The 24,149-nt window shown below is 40.2% G+C and overlaps 1 protein-coding gene across 2 annotated transcripts; it reads left to right on the forward strand.

Annotated features, from left to right (window-relative positions):
• Window positions 1-2,956: 2,956 nt before the first annotated feature.
• Window positions 2,957-24,149, forward strand: LOC135480625 (glutathione S-transferase Mu 1-like). 2 transcript variants are annotated; one of them, XM_064760513.1, is made up of 7 exons: window positions 2,957-3,162; window positions 18,181-18,256; window positions 19,233-19,297; window positions 19,751-19,838; window positions 20,570-20,670; window positions 21,863-21,961; window positions 23,157-24,149. In XM_064760513.1, the coding sequence occupies exons 1-7, from the start codon at window positions 3,130-3,132 to the stop codon at window positions 23,382-23,384; spliced, it is 690 nt and encodes a 229-aa protein (XP_064616583.1). In that variant the 5' UTR covers window positions 2,957-3,129; the 3' UTR covers window positions 23,385-24,149. The 2 variants fall into 2 exon arrangements, with proteins under 2 accessions (XP_064616583.1, XP_064616584.1); XM_064760514.1 differs by lacking the exon at window positions 2,957-3,162 and adding an exon at window positions 14,104-14,212.

Here is a 24,149-nt window from a genome sequence, read left to right on the forward strand (position 1 = left end):
CTTTTTATCTGCGGAAACTAGACATACAAGATGCACCAGTTAACCACGTGGTGGGAGGATACTCGCGCTCAATCCCGACCCTAGATTCACCCGCTCTCACGGTTCGTAAGCGTACTACTTACAGCACATTGTATTTATATATAATTAGGACAGAAGCTGTGATGTATATGAACTGTATCTGAGAGCTAAGACACGTGTCTTGTCGTGTATATTAGATCACGGTTATTATTTATTTATGTATTTATTTGATAGGTGTTTTACGCCGTACTCAAGACTGCTGTCACTGTTTGAAAGCGTACTAGTTACAGCGCATGCGCCGCTCTACGTTCGCCGAGGTCAGTGCGGTCACTGTCATTAAGGAAGTGATGCCTGAAAACACAAAAACACTGCCTCAACCATTGTTTGTAGTAATACTTTTACACACATGCATTCTCTTTATCTAAAGTGTGTATATACCTAATGATTCTAACCAACGCGTGAAAAAATTGTATTGATAAATGCTGATTAAATATATTTCGCTAGGACACCACTGATGAGGTTAAAAAGTCTAAAAGGGGGGCCTCCGTGGCTCAGTTGGTTAGCGCGCTAGCACAGCGCAATGACCCAGGAGTCTGTCACCAATGCGGTCGCTGTGAGTTCAAGTCCAGCTCATGCTGGCTTCCTCTCCGGCCGTACGTGGGGAGGTCTTTTAGCAACCTGCGGATGGTCGTGGGTTTCCCAAGGGCTGTGCCAGGTTTCCACCCACCATAATGCTGGTCGCCGTCGTATAAGTGAAATATTCTTGAGTACGGCGTAAAACACCAACCAAATAAATAAATAAATAAATAAAAAGTCTAAACAAGCCTGCACAAAGGTGAAGCTTGTCGAGCGGTGACAGTCCGTACAGTCTATTGAAGACAACTTTTTTCTCTAACAAATTGAATATTCATGGCGTCTGAAGACATATGCACAAAACTTCGTAAAGTTTATTGTTCTTTCTTTAGTAAATGCCGTCTAAGCTATAGCACCATTAGGTGATGAATGAAGAAGTTATACAAAAAAATACGATCAGTTTTTATCTTGTACGTTACGGTATACGTAGGGAAAGTTAGTAAATATAAAAATGTACCGCATAGAAAGTAAACCAGAGCAGCGACAGCAGTGTGAATACCGGTACCGTGAAATACAGCTCCTGTCAATTTACCTCGGTTAGGGTTTTATCCCAACAGCAGTTCACGCGCCCCTTATATTTATTAGATGTCACTGTCCAGAATTACTCAAAATATTTTGTTATAGCAGCAATAACATTAGAACTTGCCAAATGTACAAGGTTTACCTCAGGCACTCTGGTTTACCTCAGGCACTCCAGTTTACCCCGGGACACTGTGGTTTACCCCAGGCTCTCCGGTTTACCCCGGAGCACTCTGATTTACCCGTGGCATTCTGGTTTACCCGTGGTAGTCCGGTTTACCCGTGGCACTCCGGTTTGCTCCGGTTTACCTCAGGCACTCCAGTTTTCTCCACCCATGATAAAGCTGACCGCCATCGCATAAGAGAAAAGTCTTGAGTATTGCGTCAAACAACTATCAATCAATCATTCAATCAATCAATCAATTATGCGAGGTGTTGTGTGAGAATGAATGAATGATTGTGGTTTTAGGCCACATTGCCATTATTTTCAGCCATGCCGTGGTGAATATTGTAGGAGAGATCTAGGGCATATTGTATACCGGTAGCGGACACCGCTAGTGTAACTTATTGCCGGCGACTTCATACACATTTATGTCCATTGCTCCATTAATTAAATCGCTTTCCAAAAAAAAATTTCCTACCTTCACTTGAAATACAACTATAATAAACTGTCAGGTCGTGCTAATAAACTGAAAACAGACTTTGTCTATACTAGGTGAAACCAGATTTTGCGTATTAAGATGCGGGGCCGTTCCAGTTGAGCGAACAATAATAATAGTCCAATACACATCACCCTTCGATTATATTAAAATTCCGTACGCAATAAGGTGAATGAGTGTAAATATTAAAATGCCTATTTTTAACACACAGGTATAGGAAAGATACTGGTATTTATTGTAATTAGGACAGAAGCTGTGATGTATATATACTGTGTAAGAGCTAAGACACGTGTCTTGTGGTGTATATTAGATCACGGTGATTATTCGTTTATTTATTTATTTGGTTTGTGTTTTACGCCGTACTCAAGAATACTTCACTTATACGACGGCTGCCAGCATTGTGGTGGGAGGAAAGCGGGCAGCGCCCGGGGGAAACCCACGATCATCCACAGGTTGTGGCGGACCTTCCCCCGTACGGCCAGAGAGGAAGCCAGCATGAGCTCGACTTACAGCGACCGCATTGGTGACAGGCTCCTGGATCATAACGCGCCAACCAACTGAGCCACGGAGCATCCCCCCCACCCCCAATTAGTTAATCGAGTCTGTTATTCTATCTCTATAAAGAGATGGGCGTAGAGCAGACAGCCACTGATCCAGTTTTGGGCACCTTTTTCTCCACGTTAAATCCTTACCAGTAGGTATAGAGGGTTTAAAGAGGATGTAACCTATATGTAGAAGTATACTGAACTGGTTTTTCGAAGTCCCTGTAATATTCTTGCTGCACGCCTAGCTAACGTGTAATAGACTTGCAGCTGATGACGAATCGAGCTGATACACTTCCAAGGGTCCTACCGTGTAGGCCTATATACATCTTAAAACGAGAGATGGTTTCTCAGACGGCCTTGGGCAAGATATCGTACGTTCGGTAAATAGAAGCCATGTTAAAATAAAGGGAGAGAACGTTGCCTTCTCCACTGACATACACGGTAAGAAAGCATTTACAGAAAATGGCGTGTATTTACACCCGAGCTAAGTTTCGTAGCTTGCGAGCTTACAGGACTAGATCGGTAGCTAGTTGTGGGATGTCCACAGAGATGAGTGCACTGACTTAGCATGCTGTAGAATAGGGCTAAGATAGTTCATACATGCAGTACTTAAATAGACCTGCATTTCCTCGAAGTGTTTTTGTAGTTGTAGAGCTATATAGCTGCACAGGAGGTATAGAGCATATAGCGTAGACAGCCGATTCACGGTGTTAAAATCACCAACTGGATAGGCCTACATTACCGAAATCTGAAAAATGGTCAAGTTCGGATATTGGTCAATACGTGGGGTGAGTATATATATATGTATATATTTCTATACTATGCCCTTTTATTTGGTTTCAGCTTAGATTATCTTAAGTAAAAATACGTCATTCACCAGGAAAGTGGTTTTGTTTACAAAACCACTGTTTACAGAGTAAAGAGCAGCCATGTTCTAAACTTTGAAACAGGAGCATCTTCTTCGGATACCGGTACCTGCAAACATCCCACATGAAGTCAGTGATAACGATACCCATATTTTAGGCTGAAATTAATTAGCATATTTTGGACGAAATTTACTGTTGTATTTTTGGGGGTCAAATTTAGGTATAATGGTATAATGTACTTGTAATTCATTTGCGAGTTAAAACGTGTTGATTCGAGCGATATAGGGCCTTGGCTCCATGGCACTTGTTTTCTTCCTTCAAACTCTGACCAGTTTAAAAGAAAAGAGAACAAATAATAGGCCTGTAACCTGAGTTATTAAGGAAGAGTGACGAAAACCGACATTAATGGCCACAGCCATTCTTCTCTGAAGTGTTTGGTAACTTAACAAATCAGTCCTTCATCTGTAATTGTCACGAGGCTGAGATGTATGGGATGGGGCATGTTAACGCAACCGAAATCATGACGTCGCGTCACTCATGCCTCACATATATGTATGGCTTATTGGCAAACCAAAGTTCGGGTGACGTAAGCGGAAACGGATGCGTTCTCGGGTTGTGTATAGAGATGACTCGCGCCTGATTGATTAGAACTGATAACATGGTGGCGCTTTCGATTTTTCTCAATGTGTGTGATATTGCCTACTTTGAACAACGATATCTCAGTTATGCAACAACATTAATTTGACCAAAATTACGCTTTTAAAATTTCACATGGATGATTCAGGGGTGCGGATCAAATTAAGGGAAAGGGCGGTGGCGTAGGCCTGTAGAATGGTTTCCAAAAACGATTGTGTACAAATTTGTACATCTGCAATCCGCTATGCGTGTATCACCGGTACACACATATATACACGAGTCATTAATGGATGAATTACACAATTTGTGTACTCCTGGTACACAAAAATATGTGGATATGCATTTTTGCCACAACACAGTGTACCACTAGTACAGTAGTTTTCGAGAGCAGGGTTTCTTCTTTCCATATATACCTTTTTTCTTCTTTCCATTATAACAGCAATCATTTTCCTATAAAGCAAAAATATCTCTTTATTATTATTTTTAATATTATTTTTACCCTCTATTCATAAAGGGAAAAGACAAGTAGCGGCACAAAAACAAACTTAAAAACAAATTGCATTGACACCCATTTCAGTGAATACTGTTGCTATCTTGCATTGTTATCTCTCTTTTGTGTGCAGTTAAAGTGTAAAGCAGGACAGTATCTCGAATGCGGGAAATTAGATATTTATTTTTCATCTTATCAGATTGCGTACCAGCTAGTTTTCTTAGATATATCTTGTTGCGAACTGTAATAAATTTCAAAATTTAAGGAAGATGGCGGTATTCAGGCATGGCGTGTCGGCTGTTATATAGTACGCGTAACTCTTTTAGTGTGTGCCAGACTTGTAATTAGAACGGAAACCTGTATGATTTGTTCATCGGATAAATAAATTGTATATTGCTATTGTATGTTTGTGTATACAAAAAGCTTAGTCATGTATTATTAGTGTACCGTACTTCATATAATAACTGTGTATAGGTGGTGGTATGCTAGACGTATATAGACCATTAAAATTAGTGTGCACTAAAATTATTTTCATACTGGTAGTATAGTTTCTATGTATATATGTATATAGACATATATATACTCAATAAATTAAGTGCTGATTGTTTGATACGATACTTCTATATACATGTACATGCATGATACAGATACACATAGACATGCATGATACAGATACACATAGACATGCATGACACAGATACACATAGACATGCATGATACAGATACACATAGACATGCATGATACAGATACACATCTACATGCATGATACAGATACACATAGACATGCATGATACAGATACACATAGACATGCATGATACAGATACACATAGACATGCATGATACAGATACACATAGACATGCATGATACAGATACACATGTACATGCATGATACAGATACACATAGACATGCATGATACAGATACACATAGACATGCATGATACAGATACACATAGACATGCATGATACAGATACACATAGACATGCATGCTTATAGAAAGTGTACGTACTTGTGTATAATTGTTTAGTGGTATTACGAGTACTTCTGCATTAGATGTGCGTTAATTACATAGTTGCAGTACACATCTTTTCTGACAGTACGCCTCGGCGGCCAGCATTATAGTGGGCGGAAACCAGGTAGAGCCTTGCGGAAACACACGACCACCTCTTGACTTAATAGTGAAGTCATATACACCCTCGCAAAATGCGGATGATTGTGGATTTTTCTCCCACCACAATGATTGCCGCCGTCGTATAAGTGAAATATTCTAGAGTACGCGGCGTGAAGTACCGATCCAATAAAAATGATTAAATGAATAAATAAATAGTACACCCTCTATGTGTGTGAAGTGAATCATTACGCGTACGTGAGAAGGTCTTCCAGCAACCTGCGGATGGTCGTGGATTTCCCCCGGGCTCTGCCCGGTTTCCTCCCACCATAATGCTGGCCGCCGTCGTATAAGTGAAATATTCTTGAATACGGCGTAAAACACCAAATAAATAAATAAATAAATAAATCATTACGTCTGCATAAATGGGTGGCCAGTCTACATGATGTGCTTTTACGTGATTTTCCTTGATATACAATTTACCCTGATACACTTATGTATACAAAGAATCAGTGTACACAAACATGTATATGTGTACCAATGTTACATTATTCGTCAGAACACTTACCCTAATTCTTCTAACTTTTGGGACAGATATTAGTAGTGTTGAAAGTAGATTATTACATTTCTTTACCAGTCTTTTGGAAAAGTAAAGATATGAGCATGTTTTTCATTAGATAGAATAACCGTGTGAGAAAAAAATTAAATATTCCTGCTATAATTACATATTTATATTGGGTGCATTGAGCAGACCAGGTGTCCAAAAAAACTGGACGAATTAGAGTAGGAACATTACGGTAAGCGCAGGTTGGTATACATGTACGTGTGTATAGGTGGGTATATATTCTCGTGCATCCCGTTAGCTAGGTAACGGAAGCGTCTTGTATCTGCTCCGCGTCAGCAACCCGATACGCATCGTTGAGCGTTGGTAAACAGCTGCCTGAGAAGCACGCTGCTTTCGTTAGGCGTGACAGTTTATCAGTATAAACTTAGACTGAGCTTCGCCAGTTATGTTGTACAGCATTGCTCATTATACGTTTGCCAACAAAGAGCCAGAACCTTTTCTGATGTGTAAACACGAGTTTTGTTAGAGCGTGTGCATTATGAGGCACCGTGCAGATTAATAAGCCACAAGCATTATCAGGCAAGCATTATCAGGCACCAGGCAGATTAATAAGCCACAAGCATTATCAGGCATCAGTCGGATTGATAATTAAAGCATTATCATTTCCAGGCACAACTGGATGAATAAAGCATTAGTATTACGAAGCATCAGTTGAATTAATAAAGCACTACAATTATCAGGCGTCAGTAAGATTTATGAGGCCTTAACATAGCACATGCACCAGCTGCATTCTTCAATGTGCACGTAATAAGTCTCAGCTGGTTTAAAAAGGCGCCTCACTATTGGTCACTAGCTGGATCAATAAAGCATTACCATTATCAGGTACCAGCTGCATCAGTAAGGCATTACATCATTGTCAGTCACCAACCCGGATAATGAAGCATTGGCACTGCCAGTCATCAGTTACATGAACAAAGCGTTATCATTACCAGACATCCGTGGGGTTAATATAACATTATATATAGCATTATCGAGAAACAGCTGGATTAATGAGGCACTAGCATTTTCATTATCAGTCATCGATGGAATTAATATGATACTAGCATTATCATATCCCAGCTGGATTATACAGTGGGCGCATTATCAAACACCGGCGGGATTAAAAAGACCTATGCATCAAAAGATATAGATGGATTAATAAGGCGTTATTATCAGGCACCACGCATATTAATAAGGCACTAACGCTATCACAAATCATAGGGATTAATAATGCATCAGAATGATCAGGAATTAGCTCATTAATAAGACATTATCATTGTAAGACACCAGCTGGGTTAATAAATTTTAATAATAAAGAATTACCACCCACAACACGTGGGAAGGTCCGTCAGTAACTTGACAAATGTTGGGTCATTACCCCGGGAAACCTTCGAATTTCATTCAACAATCAAACATCTGGCTCTACCTGGGTTAAAACATAATCATTGTCAGGCACTAACTGGATCAAGGCATTATTATTGTCAGGCACTAACTGGATAAAGGCATTATTATTGCCAGGCATTAACTGGATAAAGACATTATCACTGTCAGGCACTAACTGGATTAGGGGATTATTATTGCCAGGCACTAACTGGGTTAAGGCATTTTTATTGCCAGGCACTAACTGGATAAAGGCATTATCATTGTCAGGTGCTAAATGGATAAAGGCATTATCACTGTCAGCCACTAACTGGATAAAGGCATTGTTATTGCCAGGCACAAACTGGATAAAGGCATCATCATTGTCAGGCACTAAGTGGATTAAGGCATTATTATTGCCAGGCACTAATTGGATTAAGGCATTATCATTGTCAGGTACTAAGTGGATAAAGGCATTATCATTGTCAGGTACTAGCTTGGTTACATGCAATCTGCCCGGTAGCTGAATTGTAGCGTTTTGGATATAAAGATGGCGCAGCAGTGTCATGTCTTGTGTCCCTGGCACTATGTGATATTGAGACAACCAAATATTTCGGAGAGTGATCGACCATGTTCCCAGCTCAGCTTTCACATTAACCACTCTGAATTGTTACATTCACAAACCCGGACATCCCATCCGTCGCCTGCGCTGTCCACAATGTTTCAAAGCTATATGCGATGAAAACAGGTTTCCCGTGATCTTAAAGTAGTTCCGAATTTATTTATATATCACGTCATTATCAGTGAATAATAACGACCACACTATTGTAACTAACACAAATGTAACCAAGGTAACCACTCGGACAGCATTCGAACTTCTCAAACCCCCATTTTCGAAACGCGTGACTCCGTTGCTAGGGTGCACTTTCCAAAATTAAAATCATTTGGTTTTCCACAGTAGTTGCTATTACTTGCGTCTCGTCATTATTAAAACAATATTTAAAGTTAAGACTTCCAAGCCCTTCTGTATCGTCCTTTTTTTAATGGTAGGTGTAAATATTCTTTGCTTCAATCCAGACATTCGAAGAGTTTGTAGTTTTCCAGACAATATGCCGAGAAAATGGCGTTTAGCTAACTCTGGCTGGCTACCAGTGCACTATTCGCATTTGTGTTAGTTGTTGCGCTGTGATCTTTATTATTCATGAATAACTGGGTGATATGAAGAATAACTGGGTGATACGAAGAATAACTGTGATATGAAGTCAAAATGACCAGGATGTAAGGGAACCAGTTTGTCTATCGTGAAGCCTTGACATGTTGCGGACGACACACTCTGAAGTTTCAGGTTAGTGATTGAAAGATAACAGATCTGTATTTCTTTATTGAAAAGACCTTTAAAGATCAATGTAGGCATTATTTATTCATTTATTTATTTATTTATTTGATTGGTGTTTTACGCCGTACTCAAGAATATTTCACTTATACGACGAAGACCAACATTACGGTGGTAGGAAACCGGGCGGAACCCGGGGAAAACCCACGACTATCCGCAGGTTGCTGACAGACCTTCCCAATTACGGCCAGAGAGGAAGCCAGCATGCGCAGCGACCGCATTGGTGAGAGGCTTCTGGGTCTTTGCGCAATTGAGCCACAGAGGCCCCCAAGGTATCATTTAAAACTGTGCATAAATATACTTTCATGTTTTTTTTTAAATTTGTGTGAAAAGAGTTCAGACATTTGAATTCTAAGGTGGGCTTTATGGAATAATGGAATAACTCTTTTGACTCACAAGTAAAAGATTAGTGGAGTAATGTTCCCCAAAATTCCGTCCTTCTGGTGGACATCAGGAAAAAAAGATGATGTGACGTCAGAATTCCTAGATACCGTCTGTATGGCTCATTGCGTCGTGCTGGCGATCCAATTCCCTCGGCCACGGAGGCCTCTTATGTCGGTGATAGAATTACTATTGCCTACATATAACCTAAATCAACTTTAATCCTTTTGTCTGTATTTTAATCCTTTCTTTCTGATAATGTTATTCGTTGTTCACCAGTCCGCCAGACTTCACTTTAGAGAATAAAATGTATAGTTATTAAACAGAAGTACGCCTTTCAAGACAAGTTTCCAGAGTCCTTTTTTGATGTCACCATGTGCAGTCCATGTTGGGATTAGCTATGGCAATCATTCCAAGCAACCCACACCTGGACTAATATAAAAACCCTTCACTCTAGAGAGTAAAGTGTAAAGTTAATAAAAACAGAAGTACAACTTTCGAGATAAGTGTCCAGAGTCCATCTTTGTTGTCACCAACATTGACGGGAACCTTTGGTGAGAGTAATATGACAAAACGAATTTTGAATGCATTGCTAAACTCCAGGGCTCGCCAACGATCTCCGAGTGCGATTCCACCTATGACAAGGACCACCATCGGTTTAATGGCTGACACTTTTGCGGATGAAATCAGGAAGGCAATTTCTTACAAAGCTGTATTCTTTTTTTAACTGTGTGTTTTCATTTTTTTTCACTTTTGCAGTCGGAGTGTTTTTTTTTTTCACGCAGCCCCCCCCCCCCCAAAAAAGAAAAACTCCAGAAAAAGATCTCGGGCCTCAAGATAATAAACCATTCGGATTAGGTTTTGCTGCACACTTATGTATGTGACACGATCATTGGATGATTATCTTGGAGCTCGAGATAACCAAGTCGGGCCCCGACATAACCAACCAATCATTTGGCCTCAGGTTTCGTGATTTAGACGAAACCGCGAACCGAGTTGTACTCCGATTGGCCTATTATCTCGCGGACAGGGATCTTTTTTCTGTTTTTTTTTTTTTTCGCCTGCTTAAAAAACAAAAAAAAGCCCCACCCGAAGTGGTAAAATAAATAACGTACAGTTAAAATCAGAAAGCCGCCATGCCCCTTTAACGGCTCCGTAGTTTCTGCTTGAAAGTGTGACGTTCAAGAACAGTTTGTGTCAAGGGTTGTGGCCACCTTTTCAGCTGCAAAAATACTGCTGTTTTCCACTGGAGTTCAACTTTCATACGGGAATTTGAAAAGTGTCCATTATTCATTAAATAATGTATGTGATAAAAGTATCAAATCTTACCTTAAAAACTTTTTGAATAATTCGGTATACCATCCAATGCATGTCCCTACACGTATGAAACTGACCGCCGTCACACAATGATGAAAAAAAACTTTTCAGCACCGCGTTTAGTACCACTGAAATATGTACTCATGTCGAGTGTCAAAATAACAAGTCATTGCTGGAAAGTATAACCCAACATTATAGAATTTTAAGAAATACAACTTTCAGACTTTTATTCAAAAGAAACATTTCGATATTGCGGGTAAATGCGCAAAAACTATGTTCATTAAAAATCACCAATAAAGGCCGTGTGAGAAATCATCAAATTCAATATCGTGCATGAAATTAATATATCATAGTGTAATACTGATGAGTTCGACTGTTCGGCGACTATCTCAAGGTTGTATACAATTTCTCAGTTACTGTCGTAATCTGAATTCTGACCTCCTGTTTGTGCTATGTTACTTTAAAACAACCATGTATTGTCAGTCAATCAGTATGAGACATTCTAACCTCCAATCCTGTATTTGCTGTCCGGTCGAAGTCTCCTCGTCACTCTCGGGTACTGACGCGCGGGATTTCCCTCTGGAATTCCAGGGAGGGACAGTGCAATCTCGGAGATTTTAGTGGATGCAGAGGTATGAGTGACACATTCGCCTGGCCGTAGTCGAGGCCTGGTGTCCCAGAACTGTATACCCTGAAGGGCATCTGAGATGCTGTCCTCTGTCTCAGGTACACTGCAGCATCATCGGTGCTGAGGAGTGGGCACTTGTCTGAGAACGTGACCACATCGTCCCAATCTAACTGATGACAAGTTTTTGTAGGGCAGGAAATGCTTTGAGTATTTGTCACTTCCCAGTAAGCTCTGTTGTTGTTGTTTCTTTGGTCACTGGTATTCTGATTGATGTTTTTCATGGATGACCACTTCTCACTAACATTCATCATGTCGTCTTCGATGTCCTGCACAAGCAGATCGTCAGCCACAGGATTTCTTCTCGATCCATGGTTGGGCATTATTGTGAGGGGAGAAACCATATACGGGGTAGATTCGGGAACCGTGTCTGGAGAGGCCCGCGGGGTGGGGACATCCACTGTAAAGTTTATCACAGAATAGTCATCGGAACATATGCTGAGTAATTCTAAGCTGTCGTCCGATCTCCAGAAGAGGGGAGGAGTTATATCCCCGCTCATTACGCTTGCACTTCTCACAGGACTTTTCCTAGCATTCAGTTTGGTAGGGTTTCTCTTTGGTTTAGGAAATCTCCATCTTTTCCACCAAGTAGCAGCGAATTGGACTTCTCGACGTTTGGCCACTATTTCTTCAGCGGAGGTTGATACTTTGGAATAACTACAACCCATAACACTAACCACATATTTACATACACGTATGCACAGTCGTGGAAAGCGTGCCAAACGTCAACACGTCTATTTCTCATTGTGACGTCATTGTGTACTGATCTCTGTCACCGCATCTTTCGATTGTCAGATCCTTACACGCAAAGTAGAGCGTTAAAAGCATCAGAAAAGTAGAACCAAATTAGTATTTAAATAAATTGTGAAAAGCTTTGTTTCTGAGGTCATGTTGTGAAATTTACATCTGTTTGACAATTAATGAAGTACGGCAGTAAAATAAGTTAACAATCTTTGAGTCGTAGAAGCTGGCGGAAGTGTTCAGCGATATCAGTACTTCGTCCGTCTCCAAGGTGACGCCAGCGTCACGCTACGTACAATGGCTCGACGGCGGAAAATACCGAAGAAGGCAGTGGCGTCGTTCTGATTCTTCCTTCAACAACCCGCCGCCCCTTCTCGTCAAAACTTTACTCGGAACACGTCAACTCGGAACACGTTGTTTACCATTCCTTCGGCCGCCCGTAAATTCCCTAAAAGGTTCCGAATGAATCGATTCTTTGCAAAGGTCATTGTGACGTCATGACGTTTCAGAGAGGTACGCCGGTATGAGATTACTTTCTGCAGTATCTCCCAGAGTAACAAGACGTTTTCAAAACCGTAATATAAATAAATAAATAAATCAATATATATATATATATATATATATATATATATATATATATATATATATATATATATATATATATATGAGACTGCAGGGCAACTCGTGTCCGCGGAAACTCGTACCCTGATCAGACTGTACCCAAAATCAGTTCGCTTGGGTATACGCGTTAATCCCTTAATCCCGTGTCCATGACGCTGCCTCACTGAAGCTTTACACTGTAGAAATCACACGCGGAAGCTCAACCAGTCACAGTATTTACAAATGTACTAACACCGGGCCAGTCAATCACTTTCCTTTATCAAACATTAAACGCTGTTACCACTTTCACAACAACTTGCCCCCGTGGCCCAGTGACTAGCCTATGAGCACAGCATATAAGCATGTTGGCTTCCTCTCCGGCCGTACGTGGGAAGGCCTTGCAGCAACCTGTGGATGGTCGTGGGTTTCACGCGGGCTCTGTCCGGTTTCGTCCCACAATAACGTTGGCCACCCTTGCACAGGTCAAATATTCTTTACGACATAGAACAACAAACAAACAATACCTTGCAAAACGAGTATAGTATTCGGATTGAACAGTTGTTACCATTCTATGCAGTAGGCAGGCCTATATTTAGTGCGAGTCAGCTTCTTTGAGCAGTTGCTATCATTCTATATAATAGGCAGGCCTATATTTGTTTCATTTCAGCTTCATTAAGCAATTGTTACCATTCTATAAAGTAGGCAGCCTATAGTTGGTACGAATCAGCTTCACTGAACAGTTGTTTTATCATTCGGTATTAAAATTCAGCTATAAAGACTGACAGTTTTACCGTTTGTACAGTTAGCATATATTTATTACTAGTCAGCCAAGAAATGAACACTCCTACCATCAAGAATTATTATAGGATTTTCGACTTGAGATTAAAAAGTTACTTTCATTCTATGCCCGGCAGATTCAACAATTGAACTGCAGTTCTACAGTAGACCCATTTGGTACGTTCCAGTTAAGATTCGAAAGGTTCTGTACAGGCTACTTGAGCCTATGTTCCTATATGGTAGACCTGTTTGATGAGATTGAGCGAAAAAATTAAACAGTTTATATCATTCTGTGGTACGCCTAATTGTTACAATTCTGCCTTGATTTAACAATAGTGAATATACCATTCAATGCTGTAGAGTTATTTGGTCAAATTCGGCTGTATAGGAATTTAACATTCTATACTACACTGTCTTATTTGGTATTCAGTTCAGATAGGGATTTATTAGTTGTTAGCATATTATACTATGGGTATAGTTGGTACGGCTTAGATATACTCACTATTTCTTTTTTTCAATTATTCTTTCTTTCATTACGGGTTTCTGTCGTTATATCTTTGATTGATTCTTTCTTTCTTTCTTTCTTTTTACATGTCCTTTTTAACTCGTTCTCTCTTTCTCTTCTTATGATCACATCGCTTTCTGCTGAAGAGAAAAAACGGTTATGAATATAAATAGCTACTCTGCAGTCCGACACGGCTCCGACCCTTAAACGGCTGCAGGCATTGATCGAATGTTGTTATCCTCGCCAACGCAACCACCCCCGGCTATGCTGTAATCCGGGTTCTATCCTCGTCTTTAGCGGCTGCCGTTGACTCTGGGTGGTGTTTGGACGTGTATTGAACAATGGCTGTGATAGGATATTGGCCAATCCGGGGCGTAAGTTTAGTATTTTATGAAAATCGATGCTTTAGGCGTCGGCCAACACTAGACTTATAGAGATCATCTGTATTCATACAGAATAAGGCCTAGGCTGCTGACCTGAATTTGAAATCACCGTATGCCGTCAGTTCGTTGGAGCAAATATGTTAATCATTGTTGCATTGGGTACGGCTGCACTGAACCACAGCTGTCTGCATATTTTCTAAGCTTTAGGCTTTGTGAAATATTCTTGAGTACGGCGTAAATAACCTTTTTGATGGTTTTTTTTTTACTTCGTGACGTTTGTATATATATCTTGTATATACACGGTAGTAGTTTTGTATGCTGTTGAATATAAATAAGTGGCTCAATTGGTTAGTGCGCTAAGCACAGCGTAATTACCCAGGAGACTGTCACCGATGCAGTCGCTGTGAGTTCAAGTCTTCCTCTCCGGCCGTAAGTGGGAAGGTCTCCCAGCAACCTGCGGATGGTCGTGGGTTTCACCCGGGCTGTGCCCGGTTTCCTCCCAACATAATGCTGGCCGCCGTCGTATAAGTGAAATATTCTTGAGTACGTCGTAAAACACCAATGAAATAAATAAATAAATAAATATAAATCCCTTGAATATAAATATTTGCAGACAGATTAGGTTAGAAGATCCAAGAAGTCATATATCCAAGAGAGAGAGAGAGAGAATTAAATCATATATCCAAGAAATATAATGAACTTACACTGAAGGAGTTTGATGAGGAAAATTTGTTTTTATAGTAATAACTTGGATCTGATATAAATGTTACATAACACACAGGCTGTAACTATTGCCACAAGGCGAGATTTTGTACAAGCCAAATGTAGGATCCTTCTATATGTTATTCTCCTTCGACTAAGGGTGATTCACTATGTCATTATTGAAAGTATCCCTCTTGCCGTAAAGTCGACCTGACGACAAACTGTTGTAGTGAAATTCCAAGTCCAAGTAAGATGTACCTTTAAATCGGGCGAAGGGGGATATGCATCTTTCACAGCTATTGCCATATATAATGTGTTGCTTAAAGCTAGCAGATAATCAGTATATGTGAATGAGAAAGAGCGAAACGTACCGCCAGAGTGGTAGATTGAAGCACTATGAAAAGCCCAAATCAGCTTTTGAATGGTTTCACAATGGGGATCTTTTGCTTTGGACTGGGACCTTTTTATATACTGCATAGACTTAAGGAAATAGGGAACGTAATGCGACCGTAACACTTCTCAAATGTGTTATATAAATTTTATTTGACTTGATTGGTGTTTCACGCCGTACTCAAGAATATTTCACTTATATATCGGCGGCGGCCAGCATTATTCTGGGAGGAAACCGGGCAGAGCCCGGGGGAAATTCACGACCATCCACAGGCTGCTGAAAGACCTTCCCACGTACGTCCGGAAAGGAAGCCAGCACGAGGTGGACTTGAATTCACAGCGACCGCATTGGTGGGAGGCTCCTGGTCATTGTGCAACGCTGGCGTGCTAACTCCCTCAATAACGGACGCCCCTTCTTTATAGAAATCTCCTTGCTTAATGGAGGACAGTTCACTAACCTTCGGTATATATAGGTGAATTGAAACAGAATGCTTTTGATGGTGACAGTGAGGTGTTTGACATCCAAAGGTCACCGATAACCAAAGGTGTAAGGCCAAGCTTTGGTAAACAGCGAGTTACATTTACTGACCTCTTTTGAGTGTTTGGTCAAGGTGACATGAAGCGGCTGACAACGCTCGAGTGGCGCTTGCGCAGTCTTTTCTATCAGCCTCTGGCTGACTGGTTTCCTCCTCCGATAAAACTGACCGATCGTATATGAGTGAAACATTTTTGAGTATGGCGTTGAACAAATAAATTATCAAATAAATAATTAAGTAATTATTTTAAGAAATAAATTTCATTCACAGAGAAAAAGTATGGAGACGACCCCTCTCCCATGTCCTCTTTCCCAGTGTATATAGATACGTACGTAGGTATATGATAATAGAAGTCATACTAGTGAAGGCTTCTTCTTGGCCGAGCTCGTTTAACTAATATAGGGGCCCTCGATCCGTGGCCAAGTGGTAAGTATACTAGCCCAGCACAATGGCCTAGCAGCCTTTCACCAATGGGATCCCAGTGAGTTCAAGTTCAGCTCACTTTGCATGACATCCTCTCCGGTCGAATGCGGAAAGGCCTCCCAGCATCCTGCGGAGGGTCGAGGGTTTCCTTCGCATTCTTCCCGGTTTCCCCTCACCATTATGGCCACCAGTGTGTAAGCGAAATATTCGGGAGTACGGTGTGAAACTTCAATGAAAAAGATAAATAAATTTACTGATATACTGCTAGAGAGATATGGAATACACACACAGGTAAAACTAACACAGAAACGCCCTTTTGGATTGAGTTTGTCTTAGCATAACGCTTTTAAGATGCCCACACTAAGACTAAGCTTTCAACTCATGTTTCCCTTCCTTTTACGCAAGTCTGTTATTGCCTTTCTTCATGTGACCCATATGATTTAGTTCTTCGGAGATTTGGGGCCACCCCGACACATTATAAAGCCACAGCTTTTGATTGGTGGAGGAAACCGGCGGACTCTGCGTGGGAACATTATAAGTTCCACGAGCGTGTTGTGTTGGTATATGGCCCCATATTTCGTTGAGATGATGAAATATTGCTGATGCATCCCTGACTCCTTGTTATCGGCTGGCACGTGCCTTCCTGACACCGCAAGTGAACAGAAAAAGTATACTCTCGCTTGTGCGGCGAATATGGTAACTTATCCCAGCGGATTTGCTCTGAGTAATGATAATTACGTGTAGCTGACAAAAAGATCAGCTGACAGGTTGACTTCATTACAAACATGCATTGTTACTAAGCTTCAATACGGACGGCAGGTATACGAACATCTGTCTCTACGGCTGGAGTAATTTATATACCTATTTTACGTAGGCCTACAAACGTAGCCATATGGCTATGTATTATATTATGTTATATTATGTTATATTACATTACATTACATTACATTATATCATATTATATTATATTATATTACATTACATTACATTATATTAGGCCTATATTTTTAAGGCTGAGTAAAGAGCCTATCTGACATAATACGGATGTCAGTTTTTTTATGAGTGTTTTCCGAATACAGACTATGTTGTGAGTTATATACAGAAAAAAAGGCATTTTCTCTTTCCTGTTTGGAACTATCATTAATCATGTGATTGCTCCGTCTTTTTTGCTGCATGGGAAACAGGACGTGGCTCAGTGCATAGTAAGATATATACTCTTTTATAACGCTGAAATAGCGGCCGCCATGGCCGAGGGGTTAGCATGCTAGCGCAGCACAATACCTCGAGAATCTTTCACCAATCCGATTGCTGTGAGCTCGAGTTCAGACTTCCTCTCCTTCCGTATCGTGGGGGAGATCTGCCAGCGATCTGTGGATGTTCGTAGATTTCCCCCAGGCTCTGTCTGGTTTCCTCCCACAATACTCATGCTTGGCGCTGGCGGAAATATTCCAGTACGTCATAACACGCCATCAAATAAGTAAAACAATTCATTAAAAGAGAAATGTTACTTTAATAATGCAGGGAGTAAAGAATTTGTGTTGTTAGGTTAATTACACTTTCGAAAATTTCATACAGCGAGTATAGGTTCCCTGAATATGCTTACTACTAGTGGTTAGCACGCCAGTGAGGCGCGATAACCTATGAGTCTATCACCAATGTGATCGCTGTGGGTCCAAGTCAAGCGCATGCAGGCTTTCTCTCCAGCCGTACGTGGGAAGGTCTGCCACAACCTGTGGATGGTCGAGGGCTTCCCTGGGCTCTGCCTGTTCCCTCCCACCATAACGCGGGGCGCCGTCGTATAAGTGAAATATTCTTGATTGCGGCGCAAAACACCAATCAAATAAATAAATAAATTTAATGCCTGTGATTTACTTCGTTTACTGATGACATTGTATACTTTGGTTGCAGTACGCCCAGCCTATACGGTACCTAATGAAGTACGCAGGACAGCCATTTGAAGAGAAGCTTTACCACCAGAAGGGACGTAAGTTTCGCCGTGCAAACTTACACTCGATCCGCTTTTGTTTTTACCATAGGCGGAGATGAGAAAACATATACATTTGTATCCCCCAAATAATTGATCCATGCAATAATTTTAATTTCACAATGCTATCTACAGATGCAGGGAATTTTAAGCTTAATATTGACGTGAAATAAGTAGAAAGGAAAACCAGTTTTAATGCTGGAATGGCTGAGAAGAGAAATAAATTGATGTGATGTGATGTGATGTGATGTTGTGATGTGATGTGATGTGATGTGATGTTGTGTGATGTGATGTGATGTGATGATGTGATGTGATGTTGTGTGATGATGTGATGTGATGTTGTGTGATGTGATGTGATGTGATGTGATGTTGAAGTTGTCATTGACAGTATGGCCCATAAAGCTCATCTTACACTTTAAACAATTGACTGTACTTGATTCCATTTTAAACAGTCTAAAACTATGAGCACAAGTGGTTTTACAGCTGTATAGTTTTGGCAGTCCATCAGGCAATGCAGATTTGGTTTCAAGGTTTTGTTTCAAGTAACTCAAACCAGAGTTAATCAAGATTGAAACGAGATTACGATGATAAATCGGCATTTCATTAACAAAATTTTCTCTGAAACCTTCAAAGTTATGCGTATTCAGTACTTGCGGAACTTTATATTTGCAAACTTCTGTAGAGAAAGTCGGCAAAACTTATTTTCACATATGGTAATTTGGTAATTTGCTCCTTCTGAGTGATTCTTTTTGTCAGTTGTTTTCCTTTATCACTTATTAATTTATTTTATTTTACGGGATTAAGCGGCCGCACGACCATTTTTGCATAGTCATATTGGAGTAACGCTCCAGTGTTAAATTCGCTCCATCAAACACAGCTGACTGGCTATAATTGTTGTAGTATGATAGCGTAACACGCAAACCGTTAATTGTCGATATCATATTCTAGTGCATTATGACTCTGTTTTGGCTTTCAGCACCCGATTTTGACAAGTCTGAGTGGAGAAACGTTAAGGACAAACTGAATTTGGACTTTCCCAATGTAAGCATATACACGCTTAATACAGCCCATGAACGGTATTCGACTTTCGCAGAAATCTCGGTGTTTTACGAATAAGGATATAACAGATAGCGGTAAATCCTGTAATTTTATTGCATTGCCTTTACAGGAATGACAGTTCCATCTTACATGGAGTACATTGTAGACACATATACAGACTATAGATCGATGATTTATCTTTCGATGTTATCAATTCAAATTTTTAATGAGAACTCTCGCATCACACCGACAAATCTCGTGTAAAGAGGTAGGCTTGCCAGCACATGGCATCTCTGAATGTCACATGTGTGAACGATGGTCAGTAACTTGCCAGTGATGGGTGGTTTCTTCCGGACATTCTTTTGGCCTTCACCCATAAAATTGACTGTCATCGTATATTCTTGTACCCCTGCTGCGGCCCTGACTGTATATTTGCCTGTTTGTTGTATCTTTTAGCTGCCGTATTACCTTGACGAGAAGGAAGGTGTCAGACTGTCTCAGAGCAAGGCAATTCTCCTCTATCTGGCCAGGAAACACAAATTAGGTCAGTTATGTCTTGTAAATTCCTTCACAAAATACAACGAATAAGGCTATTACACGATTAGTATCCAACAAGTATTAATATAATAGAAACGCTACATCTGTAATTTTAAATAGATACTGTGCGTTTCGGAATCTAGATTGTCCACTAGATTGTCAGCACTATAAAGAAAAAAAAGAACAGTTATTTGTGCCCTGCATGTTTGCAACATCTGGATATCAGAGTTTTGTGTTACTCTCATTTTTAACATAACTCAAAAATTCAAACGTGATTTTTACTCGAAGTGGAACTTGCAAGATAAAACGTTTGTGTTATGTTCATCCACATTAAAACTCATTAATGTTGAACGGCCTGAAAAATAAACCTGCACGTAAATTTTTGTTCATAAAGCCAAAGTAGAATAGGCTCCGGATATATTATCATACTCATGCTCGTACTACCGCTTGTGGAGCATGGTTTTACTGTTAAAAGCAGTTGGCATGGTAGGTTTGTGGGTGAAAGGACCATTTACCTTCCATCATAAATCACACTTCACACGTAGAACTGCTCGTCAATAAGTTGCCGGTTTACCTTTGGCATTCCGGTTTCCTGCACTCATAAAAGTGACCGTCATCGTACGAGTGAAACATTCTTCAGTATGACTTTAAACATGAATTAGTCATTCAATCAATCAATCTGTCAATCGATCAATCGATCTACCACGATTAGACGCTGTATGTTTTGGTATTTTTCAGTCGCCACGAAAGAAGAGGACATCCAGAGACAAGATGTTGTGTTCTTTGAATCCATCGATTTACATAACAGCTTCTTTTTCCTGACCTATCAGCCAAGCTTTGTAAGAGAATCATACAACGATCATAGGCATCATGAAATTCTCTATTTCATATATTACATTATTTTTTGTATTTTTCAAATACAACCAATTTATTTGATTGATTGGTGTTTTACACCGTACTAGAGAATATTTCAATTATAGGACAGTTGCGAGATTTTAGGATTGAGAAAAGACTCAACTGGAACCCAGTTAGTGTATTTGCTTTGTAGAAAAATAACACCACAAGACGCGCCAAGAAATACCAAGAAATAATAGTTTGCATATTATTCTTTGATACTGTTAGGTTTCGCGTTTCTGGACTTCATGGCAATAGTCTCTGGTATTTCCATATCTTTTTCTCAGTTCCTATCTGCAAACGAGCTCGGATTGCGCTGTTTATTTTCACAACGTTCGAGTTCATCAAGTTTCAATTGTAGTCTGTTCTGAAAGCTTTAAAAAAATTTTAAGCTATGAAATGTGTATGCATAGCAGTGATATTATGTTAAAAACTTTAGGAGTGCGGAGAGACAATGTCATAAGGGCGCCCGTATACAGCTAAATTCCCGGAGTGAGCTTGTTCTCATCATGGAGTATAACTTTGATACTGTTGGTGATCTCGCCTTGGTGTACAGCTTTGATACTGCTGGTGGCCTGGCCTTGGTGTATAGATTTGATGCTGCTGGTGATCTCGCCAATGTGTATAGATTTGATACTGCTGATGATCTCGCCTCGGTGTATAGATTTGATACTGCTGGTAATCTCTCCTCGGTGTATAGATTTGATACTGCTGGTGATCTGGACTTGGTGTATAGCTTTGATACTGTTGGTGATCTCGTCTTGATGTACAGCTTTGATACTGCTTGTGATCTCGCCCTGGTATACAGCGTTGATCCTGCTGGTGATCTGGCCTTGATGTACAGCTTTGATACTGCTTGTGATCTCGCCCTGGTATACAGCGTTGATCGTGCTGGTGATCTGGCCTTGGTGTATAGCTTTGATACTGCTGGTGATCTGGCCTTGGTGTATAGCTTTGATACTGATGGTGACCTGGTCTTGCTGTATAGATTTGATACTGCGGGTGATCTCGTCTTGGTGTACAGCTTCGACACTACTGGTGATCTCGCCTTGGTTCTGCTGGTGTTCATTTTACTTCATTTTTGTATCCATTGTTACTCATTCGTTAAATTCCATAGGAGATTTATTTTGTTTTCAGTTGGAGATGCGTGAAGACTATGTTGCGAAAGATTTGCCACTAAAGCTGAAATTGTTCGAGGACTTTTTAGGAGACCGGAAATTCTTCGTCGGGGATAAGGTAAAACTGCAGATTTGAGCCTCGCGTGAGGACTTGTGTATTAAACGAAGTCTATCTCTAATTGGTTAATGGCATGAATGAATGAATGAATGAATGAATGATTATGTCAAAACGCCTCATTTGAAATATGTCCGCTATGTCGTGGCAATTTAAGGACTTGAAGGATGGTAATTGACCACAAAAACGTGGCCGTAGGTTCGAGCTTGTCGGCTGGAAATGCGGGGTTCAGCTCGATCCAAGTCATGACCTAACTACCCAAGCGTACATGTACATACATACAATTCCAAGTCTGAACCACACACGTGACCTTAATATCAACAATCATGCTCTGGTCAGCCGTGTTATGTCGGGTGTCTTTGGCATGCGCGCCACTGAGGCAGCACTACGTCTACATTACTCCAGACGCCTGGCCCGATCAGTAGGGCAGGTAACAAAAATTCAGTTACTGGATCAACGTCGGTAATAGAAGCCTAATTCTACCTAAGCCCTGGTGCTAGAGGGTGTCTAAGTTGTTACTATGTAAGCATTTGCATGAACCGTTAGAAAAAAAACTCCAACTGAGTTAAATTGGCAAGAAGCCGTATTTCACCGGTTATGTTAAGCATATTATGACACTGTGATAGCAGCTCTGGTTTTACTCTCTATACTACAAGTCTTTTCTTCTGCATGGGAAATACCGTCTTTATATGACCGGAATGATCTTGAAAACAAGGTTTTTGAAAGGAAGTCCTACCATATTTCCTCTTATGACTTTTTGCATAAACCCGCCTCGCGCAGCAGTTGTCGACCTAGGTCATACGGAACAAGGATGCTCTGTAATTGTCTTTGCTGGTGACAATGAATTAATTGTGTCAATTTCAACATTCCATGATCCATTCCTATTTTCCGGGTCAAAGTGATCTTGCAGAAAATGTGATTAATTATATGCTATACGACATTCCATTTTTTACGGACTTTTGTTTGTTTTGCTGTCCGTTATAAAATGGTGTAAACTATTTCCATACAATCCGTTCCGGCCTTATTTGAGACGTCGACCATGTCATTTTCGAGGATTTCCCGGTTACCTCAAATAACTTGTTCTCTTGAAGAGTGAGTCAAATCACATTTTCTGGTAGACATCCCCAAGTTTCTGCTTTCTTGCAGAATGGGATGGACCTGACATTTTCAAAGTTTGTTCATGTTTTCATTTATACAGGTAAATTTCGCTGATTTCAACGTGTATGAGGCCATTTACGTCCACACAGTGCTCGCCCCTGACTGCCTGAAGGACTTCCCCAAACTAAGGGCTTTCATGAAGCGATTCGAAGAATTGAAGGGTGTGAAAGAATACATCAAGTCGAAGGAACATTTGAAAGAACCTATCTGTTCAAGAGCTTCCTACTTCTCAAACGGAAACGATGAGGAACCCGAAGAAAAAAAGTAGTGTTGTGAAAGAACCTAAGTTGGTTCACTAAGTATGTTCATTTAAATGTAAATGTGTGATGACTGTAAATTGGATACGTTGTGAAGCTTCGACATTTAAAAGAAACATTTGGGACAACATGCGTTCTTTTCTACTGCTGTACAAGTAGCTAACTCACAGGTTCCGTTTAAAGTAACATTGTCGTCCATTTTGTACCACTAAAGTAGGTGATTTAGAAACGTAATTAAACATGAATAAGAACCTTAATGTATTCTATTCGTTGTGTATTGAAAGAATAATAGAAGGGAAGGAAATCAGAATGTAGGTCTCGAGTGTTTTTTAAAAAAAATTCAAATCACTGAAAAGCAAGCTGCAATGTCTTGCTTATATTGTAATAGCGACTATTGACCTTGATGTTTATTTCTGTATTGTACAAATTAGCACAATGCTAGATATTGTATTTCGTTATGTATTGTAGATAAAGTCCACTCCAAACCTTCTTAAAGCCCCGCAGGACTTTTAAAACGAGATATTAAGATTCGGGTGTACAATATACATGCACACAGTTGTATATGTACTTCTTGTTCCATCTGATTTGAACACGTCACTTCCTTTCTTGCCATTTATCCAGAACTTCCTTCTTTCTAATTTTGAAGATGTACATGTCAATCTGTCAGTCTTACAAAAGCAGTTTACTGGCAATTTGTAAGCTTTGTAAATTTGTAAGCTATGTAAACTTTCTGTCTTCCGAATAAAGGAAATCAAATGTGAGAGCTTTTTCTGTGT

This window comes from Liolophura sinensis, chromosome 13, assembly GCF_032854445.1.
Source record: "Liolophura sinensis isolate JHLJ2023 chromosome 13, CUHK_Ljap_v2, whole genome shotgun sequence".
Classification (NCBI taxonomy): Eukaryota; Metazoa; Mollusca; class Polyplacophora; order Chitonida; family Chitonidae; genus Liolophura; species Liolophura sinensis.